General features: G+C 37.9%; 1 protein-coding gene across 6 annotated transcripts in view; it reads left to right on the forward strand.

Moving 5' to 3' along the window:
• Positions 1-1,600: 1,600 nt before the first annotated feature.
• dpp7 (dipeptidyl-peptidase 7) overlaps positions 1,601-25,526 on the forward strand; it is a 56,861-nt gene continuing 32,935 nt past the window's right edge. The window contains exons 1-13 of one of the 6 annotated variants that reach the window (XM_077561681.1): positions 1,609-2,034; positions 4,921-5,044; positions 5,129-5,268; positions 7,943-8,106; positions 9,302-9,437; positions 12,118-12,199; positions 12,316-12,482; positions 12,902-12,962; positions 13,811-13,929; positions 15,520-15,676; positions 18,116-18,180; positions 18,266-18,336; positions 18,408-18,842. In XM_077561681.1, coding sequence (XP_077417807.1) covers positions 1,951-2,034; positions 4,921-5,044; positions 5,129-5,268; positions 7,943-8,106; positions 9,302-9,437; positions 12,118-12,199; positions 12,316-12,482; positions 12,902-12,962; positions 13,811-13,929; positions 15,520-15,676; positions 18,116-18,180; positions 18,266-18,336; positions 18,408-18,519 — 1,482 coding nt within the window. In that variant the 5' untranslated portion in view covers positions 1,609-1,950 and the 3' untranslated portion in view covers positions 18,520-18,842. Of the gene's footprint in view, positions 2,035-4,920; positions 5,045-5,128; positions 5,269-7,942; positions 8,107-9,301; positions 9,438-12,117; positions 12,200-12,315; positions 12,483-12,901; positions 12,963-13,810; positions 13,930-15,519; positions 15,677-18,114; positions 18,181-18,265; positions 18,337-18,407; positions 18,843-24,214; positions 24,419-25,526 lie in introns of those variants that run through there. The other 5 variants (XM_077561682.1, XM_077561678.1, XR_013293471.1 and 2 more) reach the window with 5 other exon arrangements.

Raw genomic sequence — 25,526 nt, forward strand, 5'->3', positions numbered from 1 at the left:
TCAGTGACACTTACACTCATGGAAAAAAAGGTTTGATAAAAATCTTTACTGTATCTGGTGATATTTTGGATGCAAATGTGATAATACGGACATATGAAAATGGCAATGTACTTGTGTACTTGTGAAAGTGATTAAAACTGTCACACTAAAAAAATAGTATTCAGGCTATTTAATTGTATATCATTTTAGCAACGATGAAATCAAAACCTTTAACCTTTAAAAGCACGCATCAGTAAATTTTTGGTTCCTTATATAGACTTTATCAAATGTGGACTTAAATGGGAGCTGGTAGAATGATTCATATTAAACACAACCTGTTTGTTTCTGTCATAATTTTATTATTTTAGTTTTGATATACATGTATACATTGCTGAGTGTATATTCTATATTGAACAGTCAATGACTTCACTGACCACTGACTGGTTGGTTCATGACTGCCAACCACCTTTTACTAAGTCATGTAGCAGTTGTGTTTGAGTTTGTCAAATGCATATAGCCACATTAAGAAAAAAACTTTCATCATGAAATTTATAGCCTACACTGTTTTTTGAATAATGATATAATTTGATACTGTTTATTGAATAAGCAAACACTGCCAAGTCACTCCAACAAATATACGCTGTTATGTGAGCGACGAGCGAAGGTAGTGGGGGCTGGTGGTGTGCTGGGGTAGACCACACACAAGAGACGTAACGTTTTTTGTTGTTTTTAAATTACTTATGCGAGGAAAAATGGTTTTATTTTTATTTTTTAAATAACACTTATTGAACATAGACGAATAATACAAATACCAGTCAATACAATTTACATGAATCACATAAAATAAAAAACTGGGGGGTGAAAACATAAACAATAACATTCAGGTAACTCCAAGAGTTGTTTGTTTAATAATTCTGCATGGATATTGATTATTTTTCTTACTTTCATGTTTTTTTTTATATTATCAAATGACATTTCTTGTTCGTTACAAATTTAAGAGACTTAAAATAATTGTCCATTTCAATCCACAATAATTTTAATAAAGGTTTCAAGTTTAGAAATTTACATTTATGGATACAAAATGTTGCCAATAAAACATACACATTAACCAAAGTTGACAATTTTTTCTTCTTGGATTCAAAAAGATTTATGTTTTTACCATCCAATATAATCTTGTTTTGATTCACACACACAAAATAATTTTCAATATCCTCCCAAAAAGCAGCATTAATGGGGACGAGAGACTTTTTTCCACACAAAAAACAATACACAAACTCTCGCTGAGATAACATTTGTGTTACAAAAACCAAAAACTAAAATAAAACAGCAAGATTTAGATGTTTTTATGCAGTTTCACATCAACGATTTTGAGACCTCTTCACAAACCATTGTCTGTATTCAAGTCCTTCAAAATTGACAAAGAAGCAAAGTGTGACTGCAATTCAACTTTAAACAAAACAATGGATGCTTTCTATTTTGCATCGTGGACGAGAAACATCGTTTGATTTGTGTCACGCGCCAGTGACGTGAGGAAGGAATGGGGTTTATGCCACGGAGGAGGCCAGACTTCCGACTTCCTGGTTTTCACTTAACAGCTTTGATTTCGTTTCTGTTTACGACGTGTGGGCCGCATCCCAGTTCTTGCGTTTCCGCCTTTGTTCCCCTCGGTTGCGCGTTCCCATCGACGGGTGCGAGTGTGTCTGTCTCCGTTGTCCAAAGCATTTCAGAGAGTTGAGACGCCATGCGCGCTCCCGCCGATGGCGCGCGGGTGGAGTGCGAGTGTTGGAACGCAGCCATCAGTGGCCTTAAACGACCGTGACGTGTGAAACCCGGAAGTCGAAAAGTCCGTGGCATCTACCCCTATGTCAAGACACGCCCAGAACTCCAGTGGGGTTCATAAACTCGTGGAGGCACTGGGGAGAAACCAAAAGAAAAACAAATGCGACTGACCGAAGGGCGTCTGTTGACATCATGAAGTCCTCTTTCAGTGCGCTGACGTTGACAACTTTGTTAACTGCGGAGCTTCTTCAAGCGCTGTCACACAGCCATGTCAAGGTAATATGCGTTTAACATTCGTTTTTATTTCATTTTTCGCACAGGCGTAACAACTTACTTACGTCTTTGCTTACAAAGTTTGATACTGGCAAAACGAAGGTTTGTGAAGTGCGCTTCCTTCGTTTTTTGCTTGGAAGTATTGCAACAGTTTAAGTCATATCCCTGATTCATCGAGTCGAGTTCGTGCTCGAACAACAAATACCATTGGCCTTTACAACCATAGATATATAAAGACTAAATGTCTCGTTCCCGCTGCTGGCCAATGGAATCGAACGTCCGCACTGGCGGCCATCTTGCCACAGTCAACTCGCTCCGCCTCACTCATTCATTATGTGTTTTTAATCATACATATTCTTTTAAATGACTCAAAATAGTGGTTTGCCAAATATGAAATGATTATCGAGCAGTATAGTTTACAAGCGTACTTATTATACTACATACTTGTTAATAATAAATCATCCCTTTTTTAAAGCAAGTTCCCGCTTCCTTCTCCGATCTGCGGTTTTGGGTAAATTTAAAATGCATTTTTAATCCATATTTCATTTTACAACAAGGACACACCTAAAAAAAGACTAGAATAAATTAGACTGGACTAGACAAGATTAGAAGAGAATACAATAGAAAATAGGCAACTTTATTCATGCGCAGGAAAAACTTTAAAAATAATAATCATAACAATAATAAAATATTATCAACAACAGTAATAATCTTTACTAATAAAAACATATTGCTAAATGCACTAAATAAACAACATTAAACAAACATTTCCAACAATATTTTATAGATGAAATGTCACCCTACGAGCTCTTGTTTGTAAAAAATGACAATAGCTGCATCCATATGCAGCACAAAAGTCTGGCATTTTAACAGCAAATCTCCTGTAGAAATCACAAGGCAAGATGTAACAAAGTGTTAATGATTTGCAATTTATGTAAAGTTATTTTTGAATCAGCAAGCAATTCTTCCTCTCATTATGTAAAATTGCTGGTTAGCTTATTATTGTGACTGATTCATCATGTTGTTTTATTTTCTTACATGTAACAATCCCATTTCCTTTTATCAAATCAACGAATAAGACGGACTGCGGTCTCAGGTGGTCACAGTTCGACTCTAAACCAAAGAGGTTGGTGGTGCGATGGACGAAATAGCAGCACTAGATCTCTGATCACAGTGCCTCTGCTGCATAAAGTGGACTCAGTCTGTGTTACTGTAGCGGCAATAAATATAGCCTAAATTGCATTAGTTTCATTTACAATGTTTTAGAATACGCACTTTAGCGAGGAACTACACCCAACACCGCAAATATTGTAATGTAAAACAAAAAACCTGGTCTATCCTGGAATCGCTGTTTGCTTAACTTAATTGAAAATCCTAGTGCTTTACTTTAGCATATAAGCGGCACTTTCAACATGTCCAACCATCCAGAATTATTACTACTTTATTAATGCTCCTTCAAGTAACACACCTGAATCAAATGATCAGATCATCAGCAAGCTCTGCAGAAGCCTGCTAACAGTCCTGATTATTTGATTCAGGTGTGTTGGAGGAGGGAGACATATTGGATCGGGGCTTTAGAGGACTGGAATAGGAGACCCCTTTCCTAGACACTGAAGATTTGTTTTCTGCAGACTAGGGTGCATTCAAGACACCACCATTTTAGGTTGTTGACAAATTTGGTTATGTCAAAATTTTGAAAAATACGACTGCAGCGCATATTTCAAAACTAACATCACTGTATGACAGTGGCAGCACTCGTCAAAAGATGACTAAAAACTTCATGTATTTTAGTGGCACGTTACTGTCATTTGAATTTTAATTATTCGCCTATGCTGTACAGCTACAGTGCCATATTATATGGCTGTTATTTAAATTAATTTTACTTCATTGTAAGATGTTTTTTCACTCCCAGCCACTTTCACTGAAGCAAACCCCTTCACTCCCGCCTGTTTTATTGGATTTTGACTGATTTTGCAAGGCCCACAGAATATTGTGTTCTATTGCTATAACAACATAGAACCTACCAAAAGAAAGATTAATCTCTTCTTTCACCAGGAAAAAAAAGTATATTTCTATCTGTTTCTGTTTTGCAGCAATTAGCATTAGAATATAGCTAAGTTTCATTATTATTCACAAATCTATTTAGAAATTTGAGTAAAATAGCTTTTTTCAACATGGCCCTGGTTGAGCTTGTGCTCTGCTTCCACCTGCTGGTCGTTTGTGTAATAACTACCATTTCTTCAACCGTTCTTTGCAGTTGAGGTTTATAAGTTTTGGGGAGCAAATGAGTTAAGGAATTGTCTATTAAATGAATTTTATTAGTATAGTATATGTACTGTATTGTCCATCTAATGTATATGTTTGTATATGTACAGTATGTATGCATGTATACAGTATATGTATATACTTGAGAAATATACATATAAACAAGCATACAAATATCATTTGCAGTCATGGACCCACATTCAAGGGAGCCAAATAAAGGGACTGATTAATTGACTGAAAGGAAAGTCAGGGGTTTCTCACAGAGCTGTTCTGATGTACAGTAACAGTACTGTAATCTTTTACAGGGATTGGCCTACACCGGGGCTAGAGGCGGGGCTACAGCCCTGTCAGAAATCTGTGCAGTTAAGCCCCTCCAGCGTTTTATTTGATATTCTAAAATATATTTATAAATTATTTACTCAGACCCCCTATGTATATAGTAGTCAAGACCTCCTTTAGCCTCGGGAAAGAAAAATCCTTAAGGTCTCTGCTCATTTATGTTGAGGACTGTGACTAATATTTCAAAACGCAATAGCCAGTGAAAAACAACAGCAGCAACAAAATGTTATACTCAGTTTTTGAAATTGATGCATTAGAGTGAAGAAATGTACTGTATTTTATTAGACAGGAATACATGGATCCCAGACACAACCCTTCTTCAAGGAAAAGTATTTCACCCAGAGCCTCGACCACTTCAACTTTAATTCCATGGGCAATGGGACATTCCTTCAGCGATACCTGATCACTGGTGAATTTTGACCCATGACATTTTTTACATTTTAAACAACCAAGAACAATGTGATCTTGATTTCTGCCTTGTTTTCCTCTGTAGATAAATACTGGAAGATTGGATATGGTCCAATTTTCTTCTACACCGGCAATGAGGGAGACATCTGGCAATTTGCCCTTAACTCCGGATTTATTGCCGAATTGGCTGCTCAGCAGGAAGCCTTGATCATATTTGCTGAACATGTAAGAAATTGTTAAATACTTGTCTTTGTGTGGTGAAAGCTAAAAATAGCCAGACAGCTTTATATACTCACCTTCCATATGTGACAACAGCATATCGCTGGTGTCGGACCAAAAACTCATGAGCCACAATTTGGCAAATCTCTTTTTTTTTTTTCAAAAATGTAGTATACTTTACCACTCATGTGGGTGTTATTTTTATACGATACGATACAATACGATATACTTTTATTTTCCCCGTGGGGAACTTTTTCCTGGACTCCGTCCAGCTGCAGTTTACAGTAAGGAAAAAACAACAGAATAGAAAGATAAAATCAAAATTAAATAAGAAGTGCAGCAGTAGTTTACAGTAAGAAAAACAACAGAATAGAGAGAGATAATTAAAATAAATAAGAAGTGCAGCAATAAGTAGAAGTCTTCACAGAAGTATACATGTGTAGAGAAGTACATACATGAGGACTGTACACACCCATATACACACACACTCCTATATATATATATTGCACCACTTAGTTAATGTCGGTTATTAAGCAGTTTGATGGATGTCGGCAGGAATGAGTTATTGTAGCGGTTCAGCCTGGCTCTGGGGGCCCTGAATCTCCTGCCGGAAGGCAGTAGCTGGAACTCATGATGCAGAATGTGAGTCGGGTCATTAACAATTTTCTGTGCCAGTCCGGTGACGGACCGCTCATAAAGCATCTTTAGGGAAGGATGATTCCTGACCCCCATGATCTTCATGGCAGTCCGCACCAGACCGGCAATCTGTGACCTTGACTGCACAGTCAGGTTGCCGTACCAGGCCGCAATGCCGTATCTGATGATACTTTCCAATGCAGCCCGGTAGAACAACAGCATGATCCTCTGCTCCACTCCATAGACCCTAAGTCTATGAATTATTGACCAATCTATAAAGTGTTTTTAAATAGCTTGCTCTCTTTATTGATCCAATGTTGGGGTGTCCAATGTTTTGGCCCAGTGGCAGCAATATGGTAGATTTGACTAATTTCATTGGCAAAATCTTATCTGTTACATACTGTGCTGTATATCCTAAAAGCACTGAATAATTTATAATAAATCACATATTACAGCGCTCTTAAAAAGTCAGAGGAATCAATACTATGAAGTCATTTTGTTCACCTCTGCTAGGTTTTGATTGAGAGCAAAGTTATCTGATTTCTTTTTTTAACTCATGCTAGTAGGTCAGTACTGCATTTCAGCCAACCAAACCAGACTATGTAGCAAGAGCAGAAACATGAACACCATTGTCATGGTTAGGCTATTAACTTTTTTCAATAATATCGTGGCTTAAAAGAGTAATATTTACCTGAAAAACCTAGTGATTTTTTTTAACTCAGAAATTCTAAGTACATTTTACAAGGAGAGTTTTGAGGACATCTTATCAGTTTATATATGTAAAATTTAAAAATAAATTAAAAAAGCTACTCAAGACTTGAGGTACGAACTCACAACCTTCAACCACTCTACCACCTGAGCCATGCCATTCCTGCTGTGTGTGTTAGTATATTGATGGTGTCAGGCAGAATCCTTGTACCTCCAAGAGTCCCGTTTTTGGTCTCATTTTGGGCACAACAGTAATGTAGTATAGTGGCGAACAGCAAAAGTGGCATGACTCAAGTGGTAGAGTGGCTGTCTCCCAAGCTGAAGGTCATGAGTTTGTTCCTCAACGCTTAAGTAACTTTAAAAAAAATAAATATATATATATATATATATATATATATATATAAAAACTGGTAAAATGTACTCAAAACTCTCCTTGTAAAATTTAGTTAGAATTTCTGAGTGAAAAAAAAAGTTCTAGTAAATATTACTCTTTTTTTTTTTATTATTTTTTTTTTTTTACAGTGTAGTAGCAATCACTTTCTCCGGGTACTCTGGTTCTCTCCCACATTCCAAAGACATTCATGTCAGGTTAATTGAATACTTCAAATTGTTCTTAGGTGTGATTGTGAGTGTGGATGGTTGTTCGTCTCTGTGTGCCCTGCGATTGGCTGGCAACCAGTTCAGGGTGTACCCCGCCTACTGCCCGAAGCCAGCTGGGATAAGCTCCAGCGCCCCCCGCGACCCTTGTGAGGACAAGCGGTTAAGAAAATGGATGGATGGATGGAATAGCAATCACTTGCAATTTTCAGTATCTTTAGAGCTATACTGAGGGCTAATTTACAGACAATAATGAAAGTTAACTGGAATAATGGAGAAAATTATGTTTATGCTGTTTAAGTATTGAAGCATAGTGGACAAACCTAATCCTTTGTGAGTAGGGGTGTTCGTGAACGAATTTCCACTGCATAAGTTTTGCGATTGTGGACAAGCGTTTACAATCGTCTGCCCTATGCTGACTTTGATCAGAAGAGATGAAAAATGCTCACATTAGGCATGATTATCAGCATGTGTACGTGCACCCTACTTCAACTTCACACAGTCAAACAGTATTATTGGGATATGTAGTAACCAAATATGCAATAATTTCTCTATAAAATAATGTTTGACCTGTATTATCAGCACCTGTATACAATGATTATTTCACAGATAGGCTACTGCTTCTCCCTCTGCTCGTACACAACTTTTTAAGGCCGACCTCTACAATGGCAAACAATTCTACTGTGCAGCATTATTTCGCGTAATTTCATCTAACTTGAATGTCTTCTCCTTTTCACAGAGGTACTATGGCAAGTCTCTCCCTTTTGGCAATGACTCCTTCAACATCCCTCAGATTGGTCTTTTGACAGTGGAACAAGCAATTGCAGATTATGCTGTCATGATCAGTGTGTTGAAATGTCAGCTGTCAGCCACAGATTGCCCTGTCATTGTTTTTGGTGGAAGGTAAGATTAGCCTGAAATCTCCATAGATCTTATGGAATGTGTAACACCTTGTAATGTAATCATTTCCTGAAAATATGATAATGCCTGAAAATGTTATAAAATTTGCACTTAACTCTATAAAAAATGTAGTAAGACCCAACAATGTCATAATTTCCCCAATAATGCAATAAAAACAATTTTGATGGATATTCTAATAACATCTTTATGGGTAATGTAATACCTTAGGATCCCTTAAACCTAACATCATGCTTGCATTGAACTCCATGCCCTAGGCCAGTGTTTCCCAACCTTTATTGAGCCAAAGCACATATTTTACATTCGAAAAAAATCTCACGGCACACCACTTGGCATAACGATTCACAAAAGGGGATATACAGGCTAATTATGTACCTTCAGTCATCGAGTGATTGTTCTGCCAACATACGCAGTTGACATAGATTAATTAACAAAAACACTTTAAAGGTGCATTGTGCCATTTAAAAAGGTCATGTTAAATGTTGTTTTCGACATATGCATGCTCCACCAATGCCCAGATGAGTACGAAGAGCCCTGACTGTTTTACTTTGACTGCTTTTATCTTCCCTTTATAGTAGAGTGTGCGGACCCTGCACACTCCACAGTTTCTTTGGGGAAGGGAGGGCCGGAGTTTTTCTTACCTCATTTAAAGTCATGTCTTCAACTGTGGCTGTTGCTTTAAGATCGTACGCGCACTATGAACAAGCCTGACACAGATGCTGCAGTTACGCTTTCTTTGGGCCAGAGGTGACAGTCGCGTGTAAAAGTGAGTGACAATCTGCATAAAGATCCTTTAATAGAACATTAAAAATGTCTATCAAAATAATTGACAGTGGATAGGTACACCTGATATCTTTTTTGGCCCACTAATGTGCCCCACACACTAGTTGAGAATCACTGCCCTAAACATGACAGACAACTAGGGGAGAAACAACACACAGTATTAATATACAGTGCACAGATGATCTGTCTTCATGAAAAAATCATGTTTGTGTTGATTAAGACTGTGTGTGTGTGTGAGGTATTAATTTAAGTTTGTTAAAGAAAATAAGTCAACTGTGAATCGGATATCTGTGTTAAAAAAAAAAAAAATCCCCAACATAAAGTTTGCACAAACTGCTTATACGACCATAGCCTCACAGTGTAACCTAACATGAATCTGTCTCATCATTCTCTCCAGTTATGGTGGAATGCTGTCTATCTATATGAGAATAAAGTATCCAAATCTTGTGGCTGGAGCTCTTGCTGCTAGTGCGCCGATATTGTCAACTGCTGGGCTGGGGGACCCTAGGCAGTTTTTTCGAGATGTCACTGCTGTAAGTTTGCTGTTTTATGATGGTGATGTGTAAAATAATGGGTCTAGTTTTAACTTCTTTTTATTCACCTTTATGGATGGGGAAACACTGCTCACCTAAATAATCTTTTATAACACATAAGGTGGGCAAAAAAAAGGAAGATTTTTCAATTATATGAGGGGACCACAATGCTCACATTGGCGAAGGTGTAGACAGACCTGGAGTGTATGCAGTATTTGGATTGAGAAGATCAAATCAACAAGGGGATAGACCTTTTAGAGTGATGCCAAGAAAACAATTTATCATACCTAACAGCTATTCCAATCATAAAATGCGGGGGAGTTGGTACAACAGATTATTAGGGCGTTGGTATGAACTGGATGGATTCATAATAATATAGAGACAAAAAATTATACTGTAGGGGAAGTTATTTTATCTGACCACAAGCCAAAGAAAATGGTCTGGGAAACAATAAATTTACAGAAGAATAAGAAAAAGCATTACAAAAACAAAAGTCAGAGAATCAAATGGGAAAAACTAAGAACTGATGAAATTGCCAATAAATTATTACATTATAGGGCTGGGAGTTGTTTGCTGGCAATGGGGTCAAGGGTCCTGGCCAGGCTATTTGCAACTAGACTTTGCATCTGGGCGGAGGAATTAGATCTCTATAGATGATGACCAGTCAGGGTTTAGAAAGAACAGATCTACTGCTGACATCACACAAATTATGATCAGGATACAAGAGGACAGCAAGGACTTGTACATGACCGCTTAAGCTCATGGCACAACAGTACCGGAGGACAGCACACCAGCTGGCAGATTATTTGAAACATGGAGGAGAGAGACATAAAGGGGAGGAGCCTGGTACACCGTCCAACACTGGGGTGGAGCAGTCTATGGGTAAAAGGGCACGTCATGAAAACTATTTCTGGGACATCTAAGAATTCCCTGACGGGGGAAGAAGCGTGACGTGATGACCTTAATGGTGATTATTATTATTATTACTATTTAGATGGATGAATTCAGAATGACCTAACATGTTTTCCACATTATTTTAAATTCATGACATCATTGTATCGCTCTGGTGGGCAGGTGATCCACAACCAATGGTTTCAGAATAATATTGTTTTTACTGAGTAAAGTTCAAAATCATTTTATTTCTATGTGCACATGAAATTGTGAGCCCTGCACATAACATACTATTCCAAAGTGTTATTCCTTTACAGGTTTCCTTGTCTAAATGTTTCTTTACAAAGTCAACATTTACTGTATAGATAGAAAAGATTTCTTATGACTCACTTAACTAATGATCTATATTTTGTTCCTGGGCTGGAATACCAGTTCACAGTTGCCCGAAATTGGTTAGCTTGATGCAACACAGATGTGAAGCTGGCAATGAAAATGGCAGTTATCCAAGTGAATAGTAATTAGTGATTTAAAACAAAAAATAACCCCCCCCCACTTTAACTCATTCAAACCCCAAAACTTATAAATACACTTTTTAATACTTTGTCCTTCACTCCCCAAAACATATTTATGTTTTTGTTTTTGTTTTTTTATGCTAGAGCAAAAAATAGGCTTCGTTGCAGCCCTTGAACTGCAGAGAATGGGTGAAGCAATGGTAGTAATTACAAAAACAACCAGCAGGTGGCAGCAGAGCACAAGATCAACCAAGGCCATGTTGAAAAAAGCTCTTTTACTCAAATTTTTGAATAGATTTGTGAATAATGATGAAACTTGGCTATATTCTAATGCAAATTGCTGCAAAACAGAAACAGATAGAAATATACTTTTTTTCCTGGTGAAAGAAAAGACTAATCTTTCTTTCGGTAGGTTCCATGTTTTTATAGCAATAGAACACAATATTCTGTGGGCCTTGCTAAATCTGTCAAAATCCAGTAAAACAGCTGGGAGCGACGGGAGTTGCGACAGTGAAAATGGCTGCGAGTGAATGATTTAGTTTGTAAAGAAAAAGTCACTACTATTTTCTAAGAGCCCAACAATTCCATTATTTTTTTTCCCCACTGTTTTACCTGAACAACAATTTTGATAGTTTTGTCCAACTTTTCTGACTTGGAATGTGTGAGAGGGGCAACGCAGTGCTGGCATCCAATCAGAAAAGGAATTACGCGATTTTGAAAATTGAGCAGCGACAAATAAATTTTTAGAGTCTCACTGCATGACAAAGGCAGTTGGTAATGTTGGAAAGCATATACTGTACCACTGAGGTACAAGTCAGTTGCACAAAAGTATTGGTGGGAATAAGCGTGAAATAATTTGGTGATCCGAAGGAACAAAACAAATTAAATTCATTCTTTATGTGAGAATTTTTGTCTGACATTTCAAAAATGTTTGCAGGAGTTCATTTTGTCTACGCCTCCTCGTCATGGTCACGCACAGTGTGCCGGTTTGCACTTGCCTTTCATACACTGCATTTAAAGATGCAAAGTTAGCCATTGCAATTTTGTCTTAGGTTTGTTCAGCTTCATCATCTGTTTGCATCAACAAAGTGCTTGTTTTTGCACACACAAACTTTCAGTAAATTAAGCCACATTTTTAGATGTCATATTTTGAAAACTGTTCTAAAACGTAAGGTTTTCTTGCAGACATAAATCTTTTTACCGACTATTAATATTGAAAGCAAAGTTTTTAAAATTGCTTTCGTTTAAATTTTTTATTTTATTTTATTTTTTTACAGGATTTTGAGAACATTTCTCCACAATGCAGACATGCTGTAAAAGATGCTTTTCATCAGTTGAAAGAATTAGGTGAACTGCAAGGTAAATTATGTGATTTGTTACATGGTTTACTCAAATAAAAACAGATACTGTAATTTTGTAGTATTTTTAGACTTCAAATGCATAAAATGTGTCATATTTCTCTTTAACTTTTTTAGATTACAGTGCAATTGAGTCCACATTTGCTCTGTGTAAGCGTCCATCATCTCCTCAGGACATCTACCAGCTAAATGGCTTGCTGAGGAATGCATTCACACTGATGGCCATGTTAGATTATCCTTACAGCACCCATTTCATGAGCAACATGCCCGCCTATCCTGTCAAGGTACGGGTTTGACATTGTTTTATATGGTATTAGGGTTGTGATGCAGTATATTTATTTACGAGAACAGATAAAATTTATTTGGGGTAAATCAGAAAAATGGTGCTAGGTGTGTGCTGGCTTCCATTTAATGGAAGTTTGAATGGGATCGGTTAATTCTGAACACAACATCAACTGCAACCTCATTATAATAGTTATTTTTGTTTTAGAAACAAACTATATTATTTTTCAATTGACTTGTACACATTATAGGTCACAACACAAAATTTTTGAGAAAACAAATGGCCTCATTATTATTGTACAATATTGTACAATATAAATCACATCTCATTTTTATACCCAGTGTATTTGCACTGGTGTGCATGTTTTACCCGAGGTACCTCAAGAAAATAGATGTACCGGTATTTTCTCATTTTTGTCAGGTTGGTTGTGAAATCATGCTCCGTGGATCTGATCTGCTTACTAACCTGAGGGAGACTGCAGGTACGTTGATGACTGATTAATATTATACAGTGAAACCTCGATTTAACTGACTCATAAGCTACGGACTCCGGCTTTAGCAGACAGAAAAAGTGTCCAATGCCCTTTTTACACTAGTTATCCAAATCTGTTCGTTCCAAAACTGGCTGCAATTTGCTGCAGTGACAGTAAATAGGGCTTCTTTTTTTTTAGGCCACAAGAAAGTATTTCAATATAATCTGCTGTAACAGATGACCCAATCCCCCAATTAGTCCTTTAAATCCATGTTTCACTGTATACATCTCACCAGGAATACAGATGTGCTCAGGAAACAGATTTGCATCTATTATCAACTATTTGTATTCTTCGCATTAGTTTCCTTGGAAGAATTTGAACTGTTAACCCTGTTGAATGTGAAGTCCTTGATTGCCTAAAATAGGGGAGGCGTAATTTTTATATTGGCAAGGGCGGTTACGGTGTTAGGAGTAACATATTACAAAGTAACAAAATTACAGTAATGATCACTTTTTGCTGTCTTGTGAAAAGTCGACCATTCCAGACTGAGGCTGGCCATGTACAGTTGTACAGAACAGATGCAGTAAACCGTGTAGTAAAAAAGGGGCTGTTATATGCAAAAAGTCACTGCAATAATTTGTTGAAGCAAAACAGAAACCAATGTAGCACTGCGTCTGAGAAGGTCAATCAAACTGTAAACATGATTTACCACAGTAAAAAAGAAAAGTAATGTAATCCTTAGTCAGAAAATAGAGCTTGGAGATAGTAAAGTGTATTGTTGTGGTGGTACAGCAATGTAACTCATATATACTGCTTAAACTGTTTTTATTGCGATCTCTGTATGTTTTACTTTACAGCGATCGTGTACAATTCAACTGGCTTGCTGACCTGTTTCGATGTGTACAGTTTGTATGTAGAGTGTGCTGATCCCACTGGCTGTGGACTCGGCTTTGACAGCATGGCCTGGGACTATCAGGTAATACCATCATTTTATACACTATTTTGATATGGATTGCAGAGATGCAATTTTCCATCCATCCATTTTCTGCAGCAGTGGTTTAAAAAAAATACTAACAATATAATACAGTAATGCAGTAGGCTTAACTGTTCAGCAAAAACGAGGCACTTTTATTCCAAAAGTATATATAATATTGCAGGCCATATATTGTGGACAATTTGAACCTTAACATAAATAACATGAATTTGGGAAAATTAGAAATAACTGCATTGAGATAACACTGGCCAACACTTTTTCCCCCAAAGATATCTTAATATTTTCTGGGTAACTTTGGGCTGCTGAGTCAAAAAATGACATCCAATTCTTTGATTTGGCTTTAGTATATTTATGACAATTAACTGATTGATGATTAATTGTTGTGACAGTTTATGAAATGTACTTTGATCGTTATTAAAAGTAGTGTTTGTGCTTTGATGTCACCTGACTTTGCATTTGTTTACTGCTAATATTGCCCAATTTTCAGAATTTTGCTTGATTTTCACATGAATAATGATTTGCATATATTGAACAGTTGTGCTCAGAAGTTATGAGCCAAATTATGATGAATGGTGATATATACAGTTGTGATTATAAGTTTACATATCTCTATATAAACTTATGCGCAGTGGCGGGCATTTTACGTATTTCTACTGGTCTGTCATTCGTCAGCGCCCGTCATCGTCAGTCCACCATTTTTTTCAAGCCATACCAACCTGTAATCGTTTCACTGTTTTTTTTTTTCCATGCTTTCGGCATCACTTTGTCACCGCTATTTTAGGACCAAACAAAAAAGTTGGGCAATCCGTCAGTATTGACACTTGAAAGACTGTCCGTCACTGGTGTCCTTTAAGCCGAAAAAAATACCAGGCCAAGTAAATTCACAATATAAACAATTCACATTCACATGAAACACATCATTAAACTAGACAATGTGCAACATCTGGAGAAATTGCGTGTTAATGCTGAAAGCTGAATGCTAATATTTTAATGCATGTGGAATGCTTTATTTCAATAATAATATGAAATGACATTGAATGTAATAGATGTTAAATAATTGATATGATGGAGTTTTCTTGTACAATGCTAGTTTCCACATTGGCAAATGTGATTTGAAATGCTTGGGATAGTGTACAGTAGAATATACTCTGTGATCCATCTGGCCTCTAGTGCTAAATATAAAGAGTGGAAGCTGGTGATGACATATTTTCCATTTTATTGTGAAAAAGGCCCATTGTGTACGAGTAATGGGATCTGTTCTAAAAATAGCTCACCACTGATGGAAAACTGACTTGCTAAGAAGAAGTACAAAAAGTAAAATGTCAACTTAAAAAAACAACATGATACACGTTTAATTACTAAATATTTGATATTTTGATTAAAAGCGGAGGTGGCAAACCTAGGTTCAGAAAGTAATAACCCTGACATAGTTTGGCTTTAACCCCAAGTGCTAGCTGGCTAGCTCCCTAGCTAGCTCCCATGGTGCTCAATGCTCATTTACTTGCTTTAAAATTAGAGATTTTTTTTTAAGTGAAATCTTAAATTACAGTTTTCTACATGTCTGTGTTGCAGGCATGCACGGAAATAAATCTATGCTATGAGAGCAACAACATCACAGACATGTTTCCAGCAATGACCTTCACAGAAGAAGAACGCTTGCAGTACTGCTCCAAACGCTGGGGTGTGGTCCCGCGACCAGACTGGCTCAAAATCCACTTTTGGGGTGATGGTGAGTGCTGAAAAAATATACAATGTTGTTATTCAGTAGGGATGGGCGAGTATACCAGGTGTCGGTGCCGATACCAGCCTTATTTTAAGGTATCGGTACTTGCGACGTTGGCCAATTCCACTGTCAGCCACCCTCTTGTTGTCATTTTACGATCAGGAACTAGAAATGAAAAATTATAAGAATAGAAAATTGTCATTAATTTAATGCAATAATAATAATAAAATATTTTTTATTCAGGAAAGCATTATATTGGGATATATAGATGTGAGCGTTATTTTGCCGTGAATGTCTCTGATTTACCGCGAATGCTTGTAGACATTTACAAGCGGTTATGAATAACACAAATGTGCACATTTAGGCCACTGTGCGGTCACAATGTCTCATCGGTGACATAGGAAGTCAGTTTTAAACACAAAATGAAAAACATGATGAACAGCGAAAATTATAATATTTTTTACTCAACATTACCACAAATGTAAAACAATATAAAATAACAGTGAACTACAACAAAATTGACCCCTCAGAAACAATATATATGCCTTACCTTGTATATATACATTTTGATATTATTGCTACTTGCTTTGGTCTGTTAGCTAACCATTATGTGGGCTAGCTGTGCAAACTGACAGTTTTTTCATGATTTCCACATCATCACTTGCATGGTCGCTGTTCAAGCTGCAAAAATGAACCAATAATATGGATTCAAAAAATGTATATTTAAAAGTGTTTCATTATCGATTCATTGTGTGCGATTATTTAATCATTCACTCGCAGTCATTTTCACAGAAGCACTCCCCTTTACTCTATTTTACTGGATTTTGACAGATTTTGCAAGGCCCACAGAATATTGTGTTCTATTGGTATAAAAACAGGGAACCTATCAAAAGAAATATTAGAGTACAGTGGTACCTTGGCTCACGAACTTAATTGGTTCCCACAGAGAGTATGTGAGCCGAAAAGTTTGTCTTCCAAACAAGTATTTCCCATAGGAAACCATTGAAATGAGAATAATTCGTTCCCAGGTCCCCATAAAACACTATTTTCTACTAAAAAAGCCTTAAAACTACACAAAATATACCTTATTTTATGTATAATAAATGTGCTATTGTATTGTAATTAAAGAAATACACTGTACTGTATAATAAAGTGTTTTTATTTGCAAAACTTGCAACTTGCCTTTGTGATGGTACAGTAGTTGAAGGCTTGATGGAATGGAGTGGGAGGAGGAGGGAGCGAGGGAGGGAGTTACTGTTTGGAAGGAGAGTCCTCCGGTGTGGCTTATCTTCTTTGCTTCTTAGGAGACTCTTTATCCTTGTTGCTGACTAAAAACCTCTTAATTGACACCTGTTGCTTTCTGAGTTGTAAGGTCTTACGAAACTGAGGCATCACATTATCATTCATCATGTTGATGATTCTCATAGCCACAGTCTTTTCTGAATGGTACTGTTCGATAAAAGCCTGCACATCACTCCACTTAGTTAACATGGTCTTGATGCTCTCACTTGATGCTGCAGCCATCTCCTCCTCCTCGTCCTCACATGACAACTCCTGAATGGCTTCCTTCTGCTTGTCCTCTTGAAGGCGAATCAAATCCTCTGACACCCTTAGCCACACACGCACCCTTAATAGCTTCCTTGTTCTTAAGGATGGTAGCAATGGTAGACTTAGCGTACTGGTACTGGGACGCTAAGTCACACAAACGCGCACCTCGTTCGTGTTTGTCGATGATCTCCTTCTTCTGCTCGACCGTAATTTTCTTCAATGTCTTCTTAGGCTTAACACTAGCCTGTGGTGGGGTCTTTTTCGGTCCCATGGTAGCAAAAGTACACTCCAAAAGTACTCCAAAATGATCCAAAATGTCTACCGAACACAAATCACGTCCGCACTCAAACGAAGGGGGCGACGAACTGGGACGCCGTGAGCGTGCGTCAGCTTCTCGTGATTTCTCGTGTCGCGTGATTTGGTTCGTCCGCCGAAAACTAGTTTGTCAGCCGAGACAAAATGCTCGCGAATTTAATGTTCGTGAGGCGAAAAGTTCGTGAGCTGAAGCGTTCGTGAGCCGAGGCACCACTGTATCTTCTTTCATCAAGAAAGAAAAAGTGAATTATATTATTAACTAATGATAACTACCATTGCTTTAAGCGACCTCTTCATGTCAGAAGCTGCATCAAAGCCTTCTGTATGCTCTAGCAAAAAAACATATAAATGTTTTTGAGACCATGGCAATATTTAAAATAGAACATTTTTGTCTGTGTTTGGGAGCAAATGAGTTAAATGCAGAAAAAGTGAAGTGAATACTTTTCAGATGCGCTATATACACACACACACACTATAGAGCCGAGCGTATATCTATATAGACAACATCTGATTAAAGTTGCACTCTAGTTTTCACACAAACGCCATGAATATATTTGTGATCAGGATTCTGCTTTTGTTCAGTCCTTTCCACAGCGAGCAACATCATTTTCTCCAATGGTGATCTGGACCCATGGGCAAATGGAGGGGTAAGTGATTAAAAATATGAGAGACTTAAGTGGATTGTAAAAAACAAAACAAAAAAAGGCTTCAGTTCTATATGTTTTCTTTAAGGTGCGGAAGTCTTTGAGTTCATCATTGATAGCTATCAACATTCCTGGGGGTGCCCATCATCTAGATTTAAGGTATCTGCCTTCTCAATTTATAAATCATAACCCAAAAAAACCCATCATAATATATTTCAATAATCATACAGAGAATCCAATGATGCTGATCCAGCATCAGTAATTGAAGCCAGGAAGACAGAGGCAGACCTCATTACACAGTGGGTGAAGTTGGACAGGATCAGAATGCGACAGTTGCTTTGATAGTGTTAGTTTTTCCTGTTTTGTACACATTTTTTACCTCCACGGATATGCTCTGAAAAGGTTCCTCCGCTAAAAGGGTTTGTTAGAACCCTGGACATAAGCAAACATTTTTGGGGAGTGTTTATGGTTATAGTGTTTGTGGAGCTGCTGTCACTGATCCAAATGATTATGTGCAGCAGTGTTTCAAGATATTTTATAGATTGTAAAGAACTGAAAATAATAATTGATTGAATTAGCACCATTATGAGGTTGTGTTTTCAGAAATGTAACGCTATTTTTAACAGGCCAATTAAATTTCAACATATGACCACTTTTTGAAAGCACCTTTGCAAGTCTTGCATCCATTAATTCATTCACACCCAGCCTTTTTCACTGAAGCAACCCCTGTCACTCACGGATGTTTTACTGGATTTTGACTGATTTTGCAAGGCCCACAAAATATTGTGTTCTATTGCAATTAAAAACATGGAACCTACAAAAAGAAAAAATTGAGTCTCTTCTTTCGTAAGGAAAAATAAATAAATATTGTTTTTATTTTGCAGCGATTAGCATTATAATATAGAATATAGTTAGAATATAAAGTTAAGAGTTATAAAGAATATAAAGTTTCACCATTATTCACAAATCTGTTTAAAATAGTGGGGGAAAGAGCTTTTTGCAATATGGCCCTGGTCGATCTCTTTAGCTCTGCTGCCACCTGCTGGCCGTTTTTTGTAATAACTACCATTGCTTCAACCGTTTTGTGCAGTTGGGAGGCTGCATCAAAGCCTTCTGTATGCTCTAGCATAAAAAAAACATAAAGAACGCATTTATACATTTATGGGAGCAAATTATTTAAATTTGTGAGTTTTTGAAGATTCTCTATTTGAATTTTGCTGCTGTTTGGATTTGGCCAGTGGATTGACTTTAAAAACATATACAAGTAATAAAGATGATAATGCATTCAATGAATTGATTTCTTCAGTTATTCTGAGGATTTGTTGCACGCTATTGTCATATTCACGATTGAAGTATGATGACATCCACCACACATGTCTTCAGAGCTCACAATCTGTCCGCCTGCACTGTGATCAAATTCACCAAAATCAAATTACACTACCTGCATCAATACTTATATGTGGTTCCAGCATATGTAAAGTTTAGTCTCCTTTCAGTCACCAAATTGTCAGATGTGCCAGGCGCATATCACATGAAACATCTTCTGTACACTGGAATGCCCAGCATAGCACAAAGAAAATAACCAAATTCCCATACATGTGCATTTGAAGCTTGTGTCAGCATGAAAATCAGGATATGGCAGTTTTTATGCTATAAAACGTTGTCTACAAATATAGAGTCCAAGATGTTGAAGGCAAAGCAAATTTATTTATTTTTTTAGATTAGCTTTAACTGAATGCCTTAACTCCAGTTTATTCTTCCAATGTCAATCTGACCTACAGATTGAAAAAAGAAAACATTAAATCCTTGACCATCACTCAAAATGAAAAGCATTCCTGAAATATCATGTTTTAAAGACATAGTAGACAACATCCAAGAGCTGAAGGCTTTGATGGTGGGAGAAGATGATGGTCCGACCTGGCAAACTCAAACCTGTGTTGCGTGGCTCTGCTGGGAATGTCTTGCACAGACCCTGTTAGAAGGACTTTCAACTCCAACCTCAGGAAGAACTATGCATACATCCAAGGAGCCTCAATTATTGAGGCGGCCAACCGGACCTGTAGTTTTACACTCAAAATATGAGAACATGGTCCTCAGTCAACAAAGAGTGGAGTGTCCTTTCCAGATTGGGGATGATAATCATGAGATCCTTCCCCAAGTGGAGGAGCTCAAGTTTCTTGAGGTCTTGTTTATGTATGAGGGTAGAAGGGAGTACTGGATCCACAGGCGGCTTGGTGCAGCTTATGCAGTCATGCAGACTGTGTGTTGGTCTGTCGTGGTGAAGAATGAGCTGATTCGAAAGTAGACGCTCTCGATTTACCTAAGTTCCTACCTTCACCTTTGGTCACAAGCTGTGGGTCATGACTGGAAGAACAAGATCACGGATACAAGCGGCCTAAATGAGTTTCCTCCGCAGGGTGCCTGGGCTTTCTCTTATAAGATAAGGTGAAAATCTTGGGCATTTGGGAGGGCCTCTGAATACAGCCGCTGTTCTTCCACATATATGACAAACAGAGAGAGGAGCCAGATGAAGTCGCTCAGCCATCTGGTTAAGATGATTGTGGATGGCCTTGAATGCAAACAGGAGGATTTTGAATTGGACACGAATCTGAACTGGGAGCCAGTGAAGCTAGTAGAGGACGGGTGATATGTTGGGTGGAGGGAGTTCAGTCAGACGCAACTGGAGTTTATGGAGATATTTGTTCGGGAGGCCAAAAAGGAAAAAATTGCAATAGTCATGATGGGGGGTGACAAGACTGGAGGCAGTGTTGGGTGTCACGGAGGGTGAGGCTGTTATTAAGAGAGTTTGTTACTGTTTAATTGCAGGAACTTTAGACTAAACCAGGTTTTTATTTCAGAGATACAGTCCGCAAGGGAGGTGGGTGGTAGAGTGGAAGAGGGTTTGGTGGAGAGATCGAATTAGGTGTCATCAGCATAGCAATGGAATTGAATGTTAAATTTACAGAAAATATTGCGGAGTGGGTAGGAGGTATAGATGGATTAATGGATGGATGCATAGTTGTAAAAAGGCTGTTTTTATTAGGGCTACACAATATATCAAAAACATATCAATATCACAATATTGGCCCATGCAATATGCACATTACAAAGACATGCCATAAGTTTCTTATGGAATTGTATGCTTTTATCTGATTTTGACCAGTCAGACGCAAACTTCTGCATCACCATCCAATAGTTGAACATTATCTAAGGTAATTACAGTTAACTAAGAATACATTGAGCTTGCTTATTTTGCCGCATGAAAAAAAAAGTCATTCTTTCATTAGATAATAATTTCCTAATGTAATTTCTTTAGGTGCATTGCAATAATATCGATATTGAAATATTGCATATAGGGCTGCCAAGATTAGTCGACTAATCGCGACGACGTCGACGATCAAAACTGTCGACAATTAATATTAATAGTCGACGAGTCATTTATGTATTTATTTATTTGGCGCCCTGTTTTTGTCGAAAACTGTCTGTGACGGCACATGCCGCAGTAGTGTTCATCAGGGTTATCCGCGATGGAAAGAAAAGCATTATGGGTAGTGTAGTGTCATGGCTAACCCGTGTTCGCAACACAACCTGAAACTTCAGGCGCAACCTAAATACTTCATATGAGGTAAACCTTCCTTTCATGGCACTACGGCCGTGATAAAGCAGCATTTAAAAAGGAAGCATGTGGGGCTGATGCCTAATCATATTTCTGGCATAGTGTATATACTGTAGTCATGTCTGGAAGCTAGCATTAACACCATATGTGTTAGCACCGCCGCCGTGTGTGCAACATGATGTTCTGTTTGGCACGCTAACATATTTGTAAGGTTTCCGGAGGATTTAGCCAGCGAACTTGCGTTTATTAATAAAGAAAACAACCGATATTTGGAGCCGCTATTCATTTTCACTAAAAGGGAAAATATCGGCATCAAAATTAGGAAACAAATACAAAATCCAGTTCTTTTTTTTTTTTCGGGGGGTGGGGCAACTTTTAGGCTTTGTAAAATATTGGACTTTTTTTTTTTTTTTTTTTAACAAAAAGTTCCGGCATCTCCCAGGGGCAGTAGCATGTTTTCAAAAGTTCAATAAAAACCTAAACAATTGTTTTTTACAGTAAATAAAATATTCAAAAATTTCAAAATATCTGAAGTATTACATTTTTACTTATCTTAGTTTTAATTTCAAACAAAAACAGAAGGTGCAGAGAGTTCCCAGGGTCAGCAGCATCTCTGATAATCTCCATCTTATTTTTAATTTCAAACAAAAACAGAAGGTGCAGAGAGTTCCCAGGGTCAGCAGCATCTCTGATAATTAAAAAATAAATAAAACGTTTTTTAACTAGTTCCCTGAAGTTAACTTTAAAAAAGAAAGAAAAAAAGATCTATTATCAGCCATATAATTCTTCAAAGTGGCCGATGCCGATATTCGTCAAAATGCTGAATATCATCACCGATCATCAGACCGGCCGATAATCGTTCCAATCCCTATTATTATTATTTATTTCAGGTGAATACCACATTTAGTTTGTGTAGATCTATTTACTGCTTTTAAATTACACATACGAGTAAAGCAAAACAAAGCATTTTGGATAAAGGGTAAATATTATTATTTTTTAAGCGTTGGGAAGGCCGGAAGTGTTTGGGAGTGTGTGGACGCGACCGTGTAAAAAAAGACAAGCAGATATAAAAGTGTGTCAAAATAATAATAAACCAATACTGCAGTGCGACCCTCCGTCTTCCGGTGGCTCCTTTTGTTCGACCAAATTTTGGCGACATGCAACAGGAGTTGTCCCCGGAGATGACTCTGACCATGGAGGGGAAAATTCTCTCCTGCATTCGCCGACCACGGTCAGGATACCGATCAGGAAAAGATAACAATGTCCCCATACAAAAGGGCAAAACCGAAGTCGCACAAGCGTCGCAGGAGGGCGTGGATCAATATTGGAGGAGCGTGAATATTGTAGTATGTGGAAAGACCTAAGAGGATGAACCGGGACTCACAGCTTGCTAAAAAGGTAAGACCTCGTTACGAAAATGTGATAGGGTCTATTTATGATAAGCAGTATTTTGCCACTTGTTGTTGACTGAAGATGACATCACATGTCCTCAGACCTGAGGTAATGACCAATCAAGGCTCCCCTGTTTTCTGGATTTGGTCACATGACGCATGGACACTCCCCCTGCACAAATAGAACCAAATGAAGACTCAACAGTAGACCTCAGAGAGCCAAGAGGCTGCCGACACATTTCATGGAGCATCATTTTGGTGCCATGATGGAGCAGAATAAAGTCCACCCCTCGCCAGTAGGTCATGTTTTGTGATGTTTGAGAAAAAAAATAAGTTTGTTCAACAAATGTTTGAATGAAAATAAATTTTGAATGTACGAGAGAATTTTGGTTGAAGTTTAGAAAAAAAAGGGGTGGGGGGGGCATTGTTGTAAAGCTAAGTTAAACAGCAGGTTGAAAGGAGTTTTGTTACTGTCACCTGCATAAGAGTATTGAGTAAAATAGTAAAGGTTGAAAATATGTTATGACTCAACATAGTAAGACATTGTCTAAATAAAGGAGGGATGTAGTGTATGGCATTCCTGAATGTACGTCTGTCACGTGATGACGGAATTAATTGTGTGTCGTGTACCCGGAAGGGAGCAAAATAAAGGCGGCAAAGAGCGTGATGCAAGTCTGGTCTCCTCAGTGGTGTTGATAAGAGATAAAAACGCTACACCACCCCACTAGAAAATATTTGGCTATGCCCATGATTGGCTCAGTACTACAAGAAGTTTTGCACTACTCATTAAGTTTACGTAAATTGAAGCCAATCCCAGCTGAATAAGGGAAAAAGGTGTGGTCCACCCATCACTGGCCAATCACAAAGAATATACAAACAAACAGCCATTCACATTCACTGATAAGGACCATTGAGACTGAATGAAGTTCAGTAGCCGTAGTAGTGGCAACAACACATTGTAACACATCAGAATGCTGATGTTCAGGATGAACAGGTTAGGCTATTTTGTGCTGCTTGTGAACAGTACGTAATTGTCTTTGGCAGGAGTCATGCGGACATTTGAATTCCACAGCCTTTTCTTTCCAGCTGCTGGAATGTTTTTAAATTACTTCCTTGTAGCAGGAGGGAGGAGACACAGAGGTGAGGACCTATTTCACTCGTTTTCACTTCCCTGTATACGCCGAAGGAACTCACAAGGGAGAAAGGAACTTTAATTCAGAAGTCACACCAGAAGGTAAAACAAATTTATATGTGGAATTAATGTAAACCCATCTTTGACTAATGTGTCCAGTTTGTCAACTACAGAAAGGACATTTATGAAGAGTTATGCACAGAGTGACGCAAGGACCATTTCATTGTTAATCCCGAAAAGTAGCAGTTATTGTCAGTGCTGTGTATGTTTTCTTGCAGATTGGTGTTATACAGAGATGGGAAGTAAGGAAGTACAAAACTTTGTTACTGTACTTGAGTAGTTGTTTTCAGTACTTTGTACTTTCCTTAGTATTTATTTTTTATACTATTTACTTTTATCTGTTACATTTTAACATGAGTATCTGTACTTTTTACGCGATACATTTTCAAAACAAGGTCGTTACTTTTGTTTTAAGTATATGAAAACGATGAAAATACTTGACATGGAAGAGCAAGCAGCCATCAATTATTCCTGGCTACGCCAATCATATCAAGCGTTACACCCAGTCCCCTACATCCTAGCTTGTGATTGACGCTACGTCAAGCTATGACATGACGTGCAATTGGCTAGAATAGGAGTACACATCCAGTGAAAATACTTTTTACTTTTACTGGTCAAGTACATTTCAGAGCCTGTACTTTTACTTGAGTAATTATTTGAGTGAGTACTTTTACCAAAGTTGTTTTTAGACAAGTAATTGTACTTTTACTCAAGTAGAGAATGTCAGTACTTTTCCCATCTCTGATATTATGTAATGTTGAAATGCCCCTCCATGAGCTGCCACCTTACTGTTGGAGGGGTTTGTCTTTTCCAGTGATCCTAGGAGGGGCCTTTATGCCCCTGACAGGGTCACCCATGGCAAACAAGCTCTAGGTGATTAACCACCTGTGAGTTGGGCCAAAAGGGTCAGTTTGCTCTTACTCTTGCCTTGGCAAACCAGTCCTCGACTGCAGAATCTAGCTATGGGAACATGAATTGTTACCATTGCCTCTCTGCTTAAAACTCAGCAATAAGGGTTGGAAATTGAATTGGATCACCAAATGATTCCCAAGCATGGCACACATGCTCTCCGCTCCCTCAGGGAATGGGAACCAATTTCACCTCACTTAGGTGGTTGTGACCATCAGTGGTACTTTAACTTTAACCTCTT

The sequence above is a fragment of the Vanacampus margaritifer genome, chromosome 3 (assembly GCF_051991255.1).
Source record: "Vanacampus margaritifer isolate UIUO_Vmar chromosome 3, RoL_Vmar_1.0, whole genome shotgun sequence".
Lineage (NCBI taxonomy): Eukaryota > Metazoa > Chordata > Actinopteri > Syngnathiformes > Syngnathidae > Vanacampus > Vanacampus margaritifer.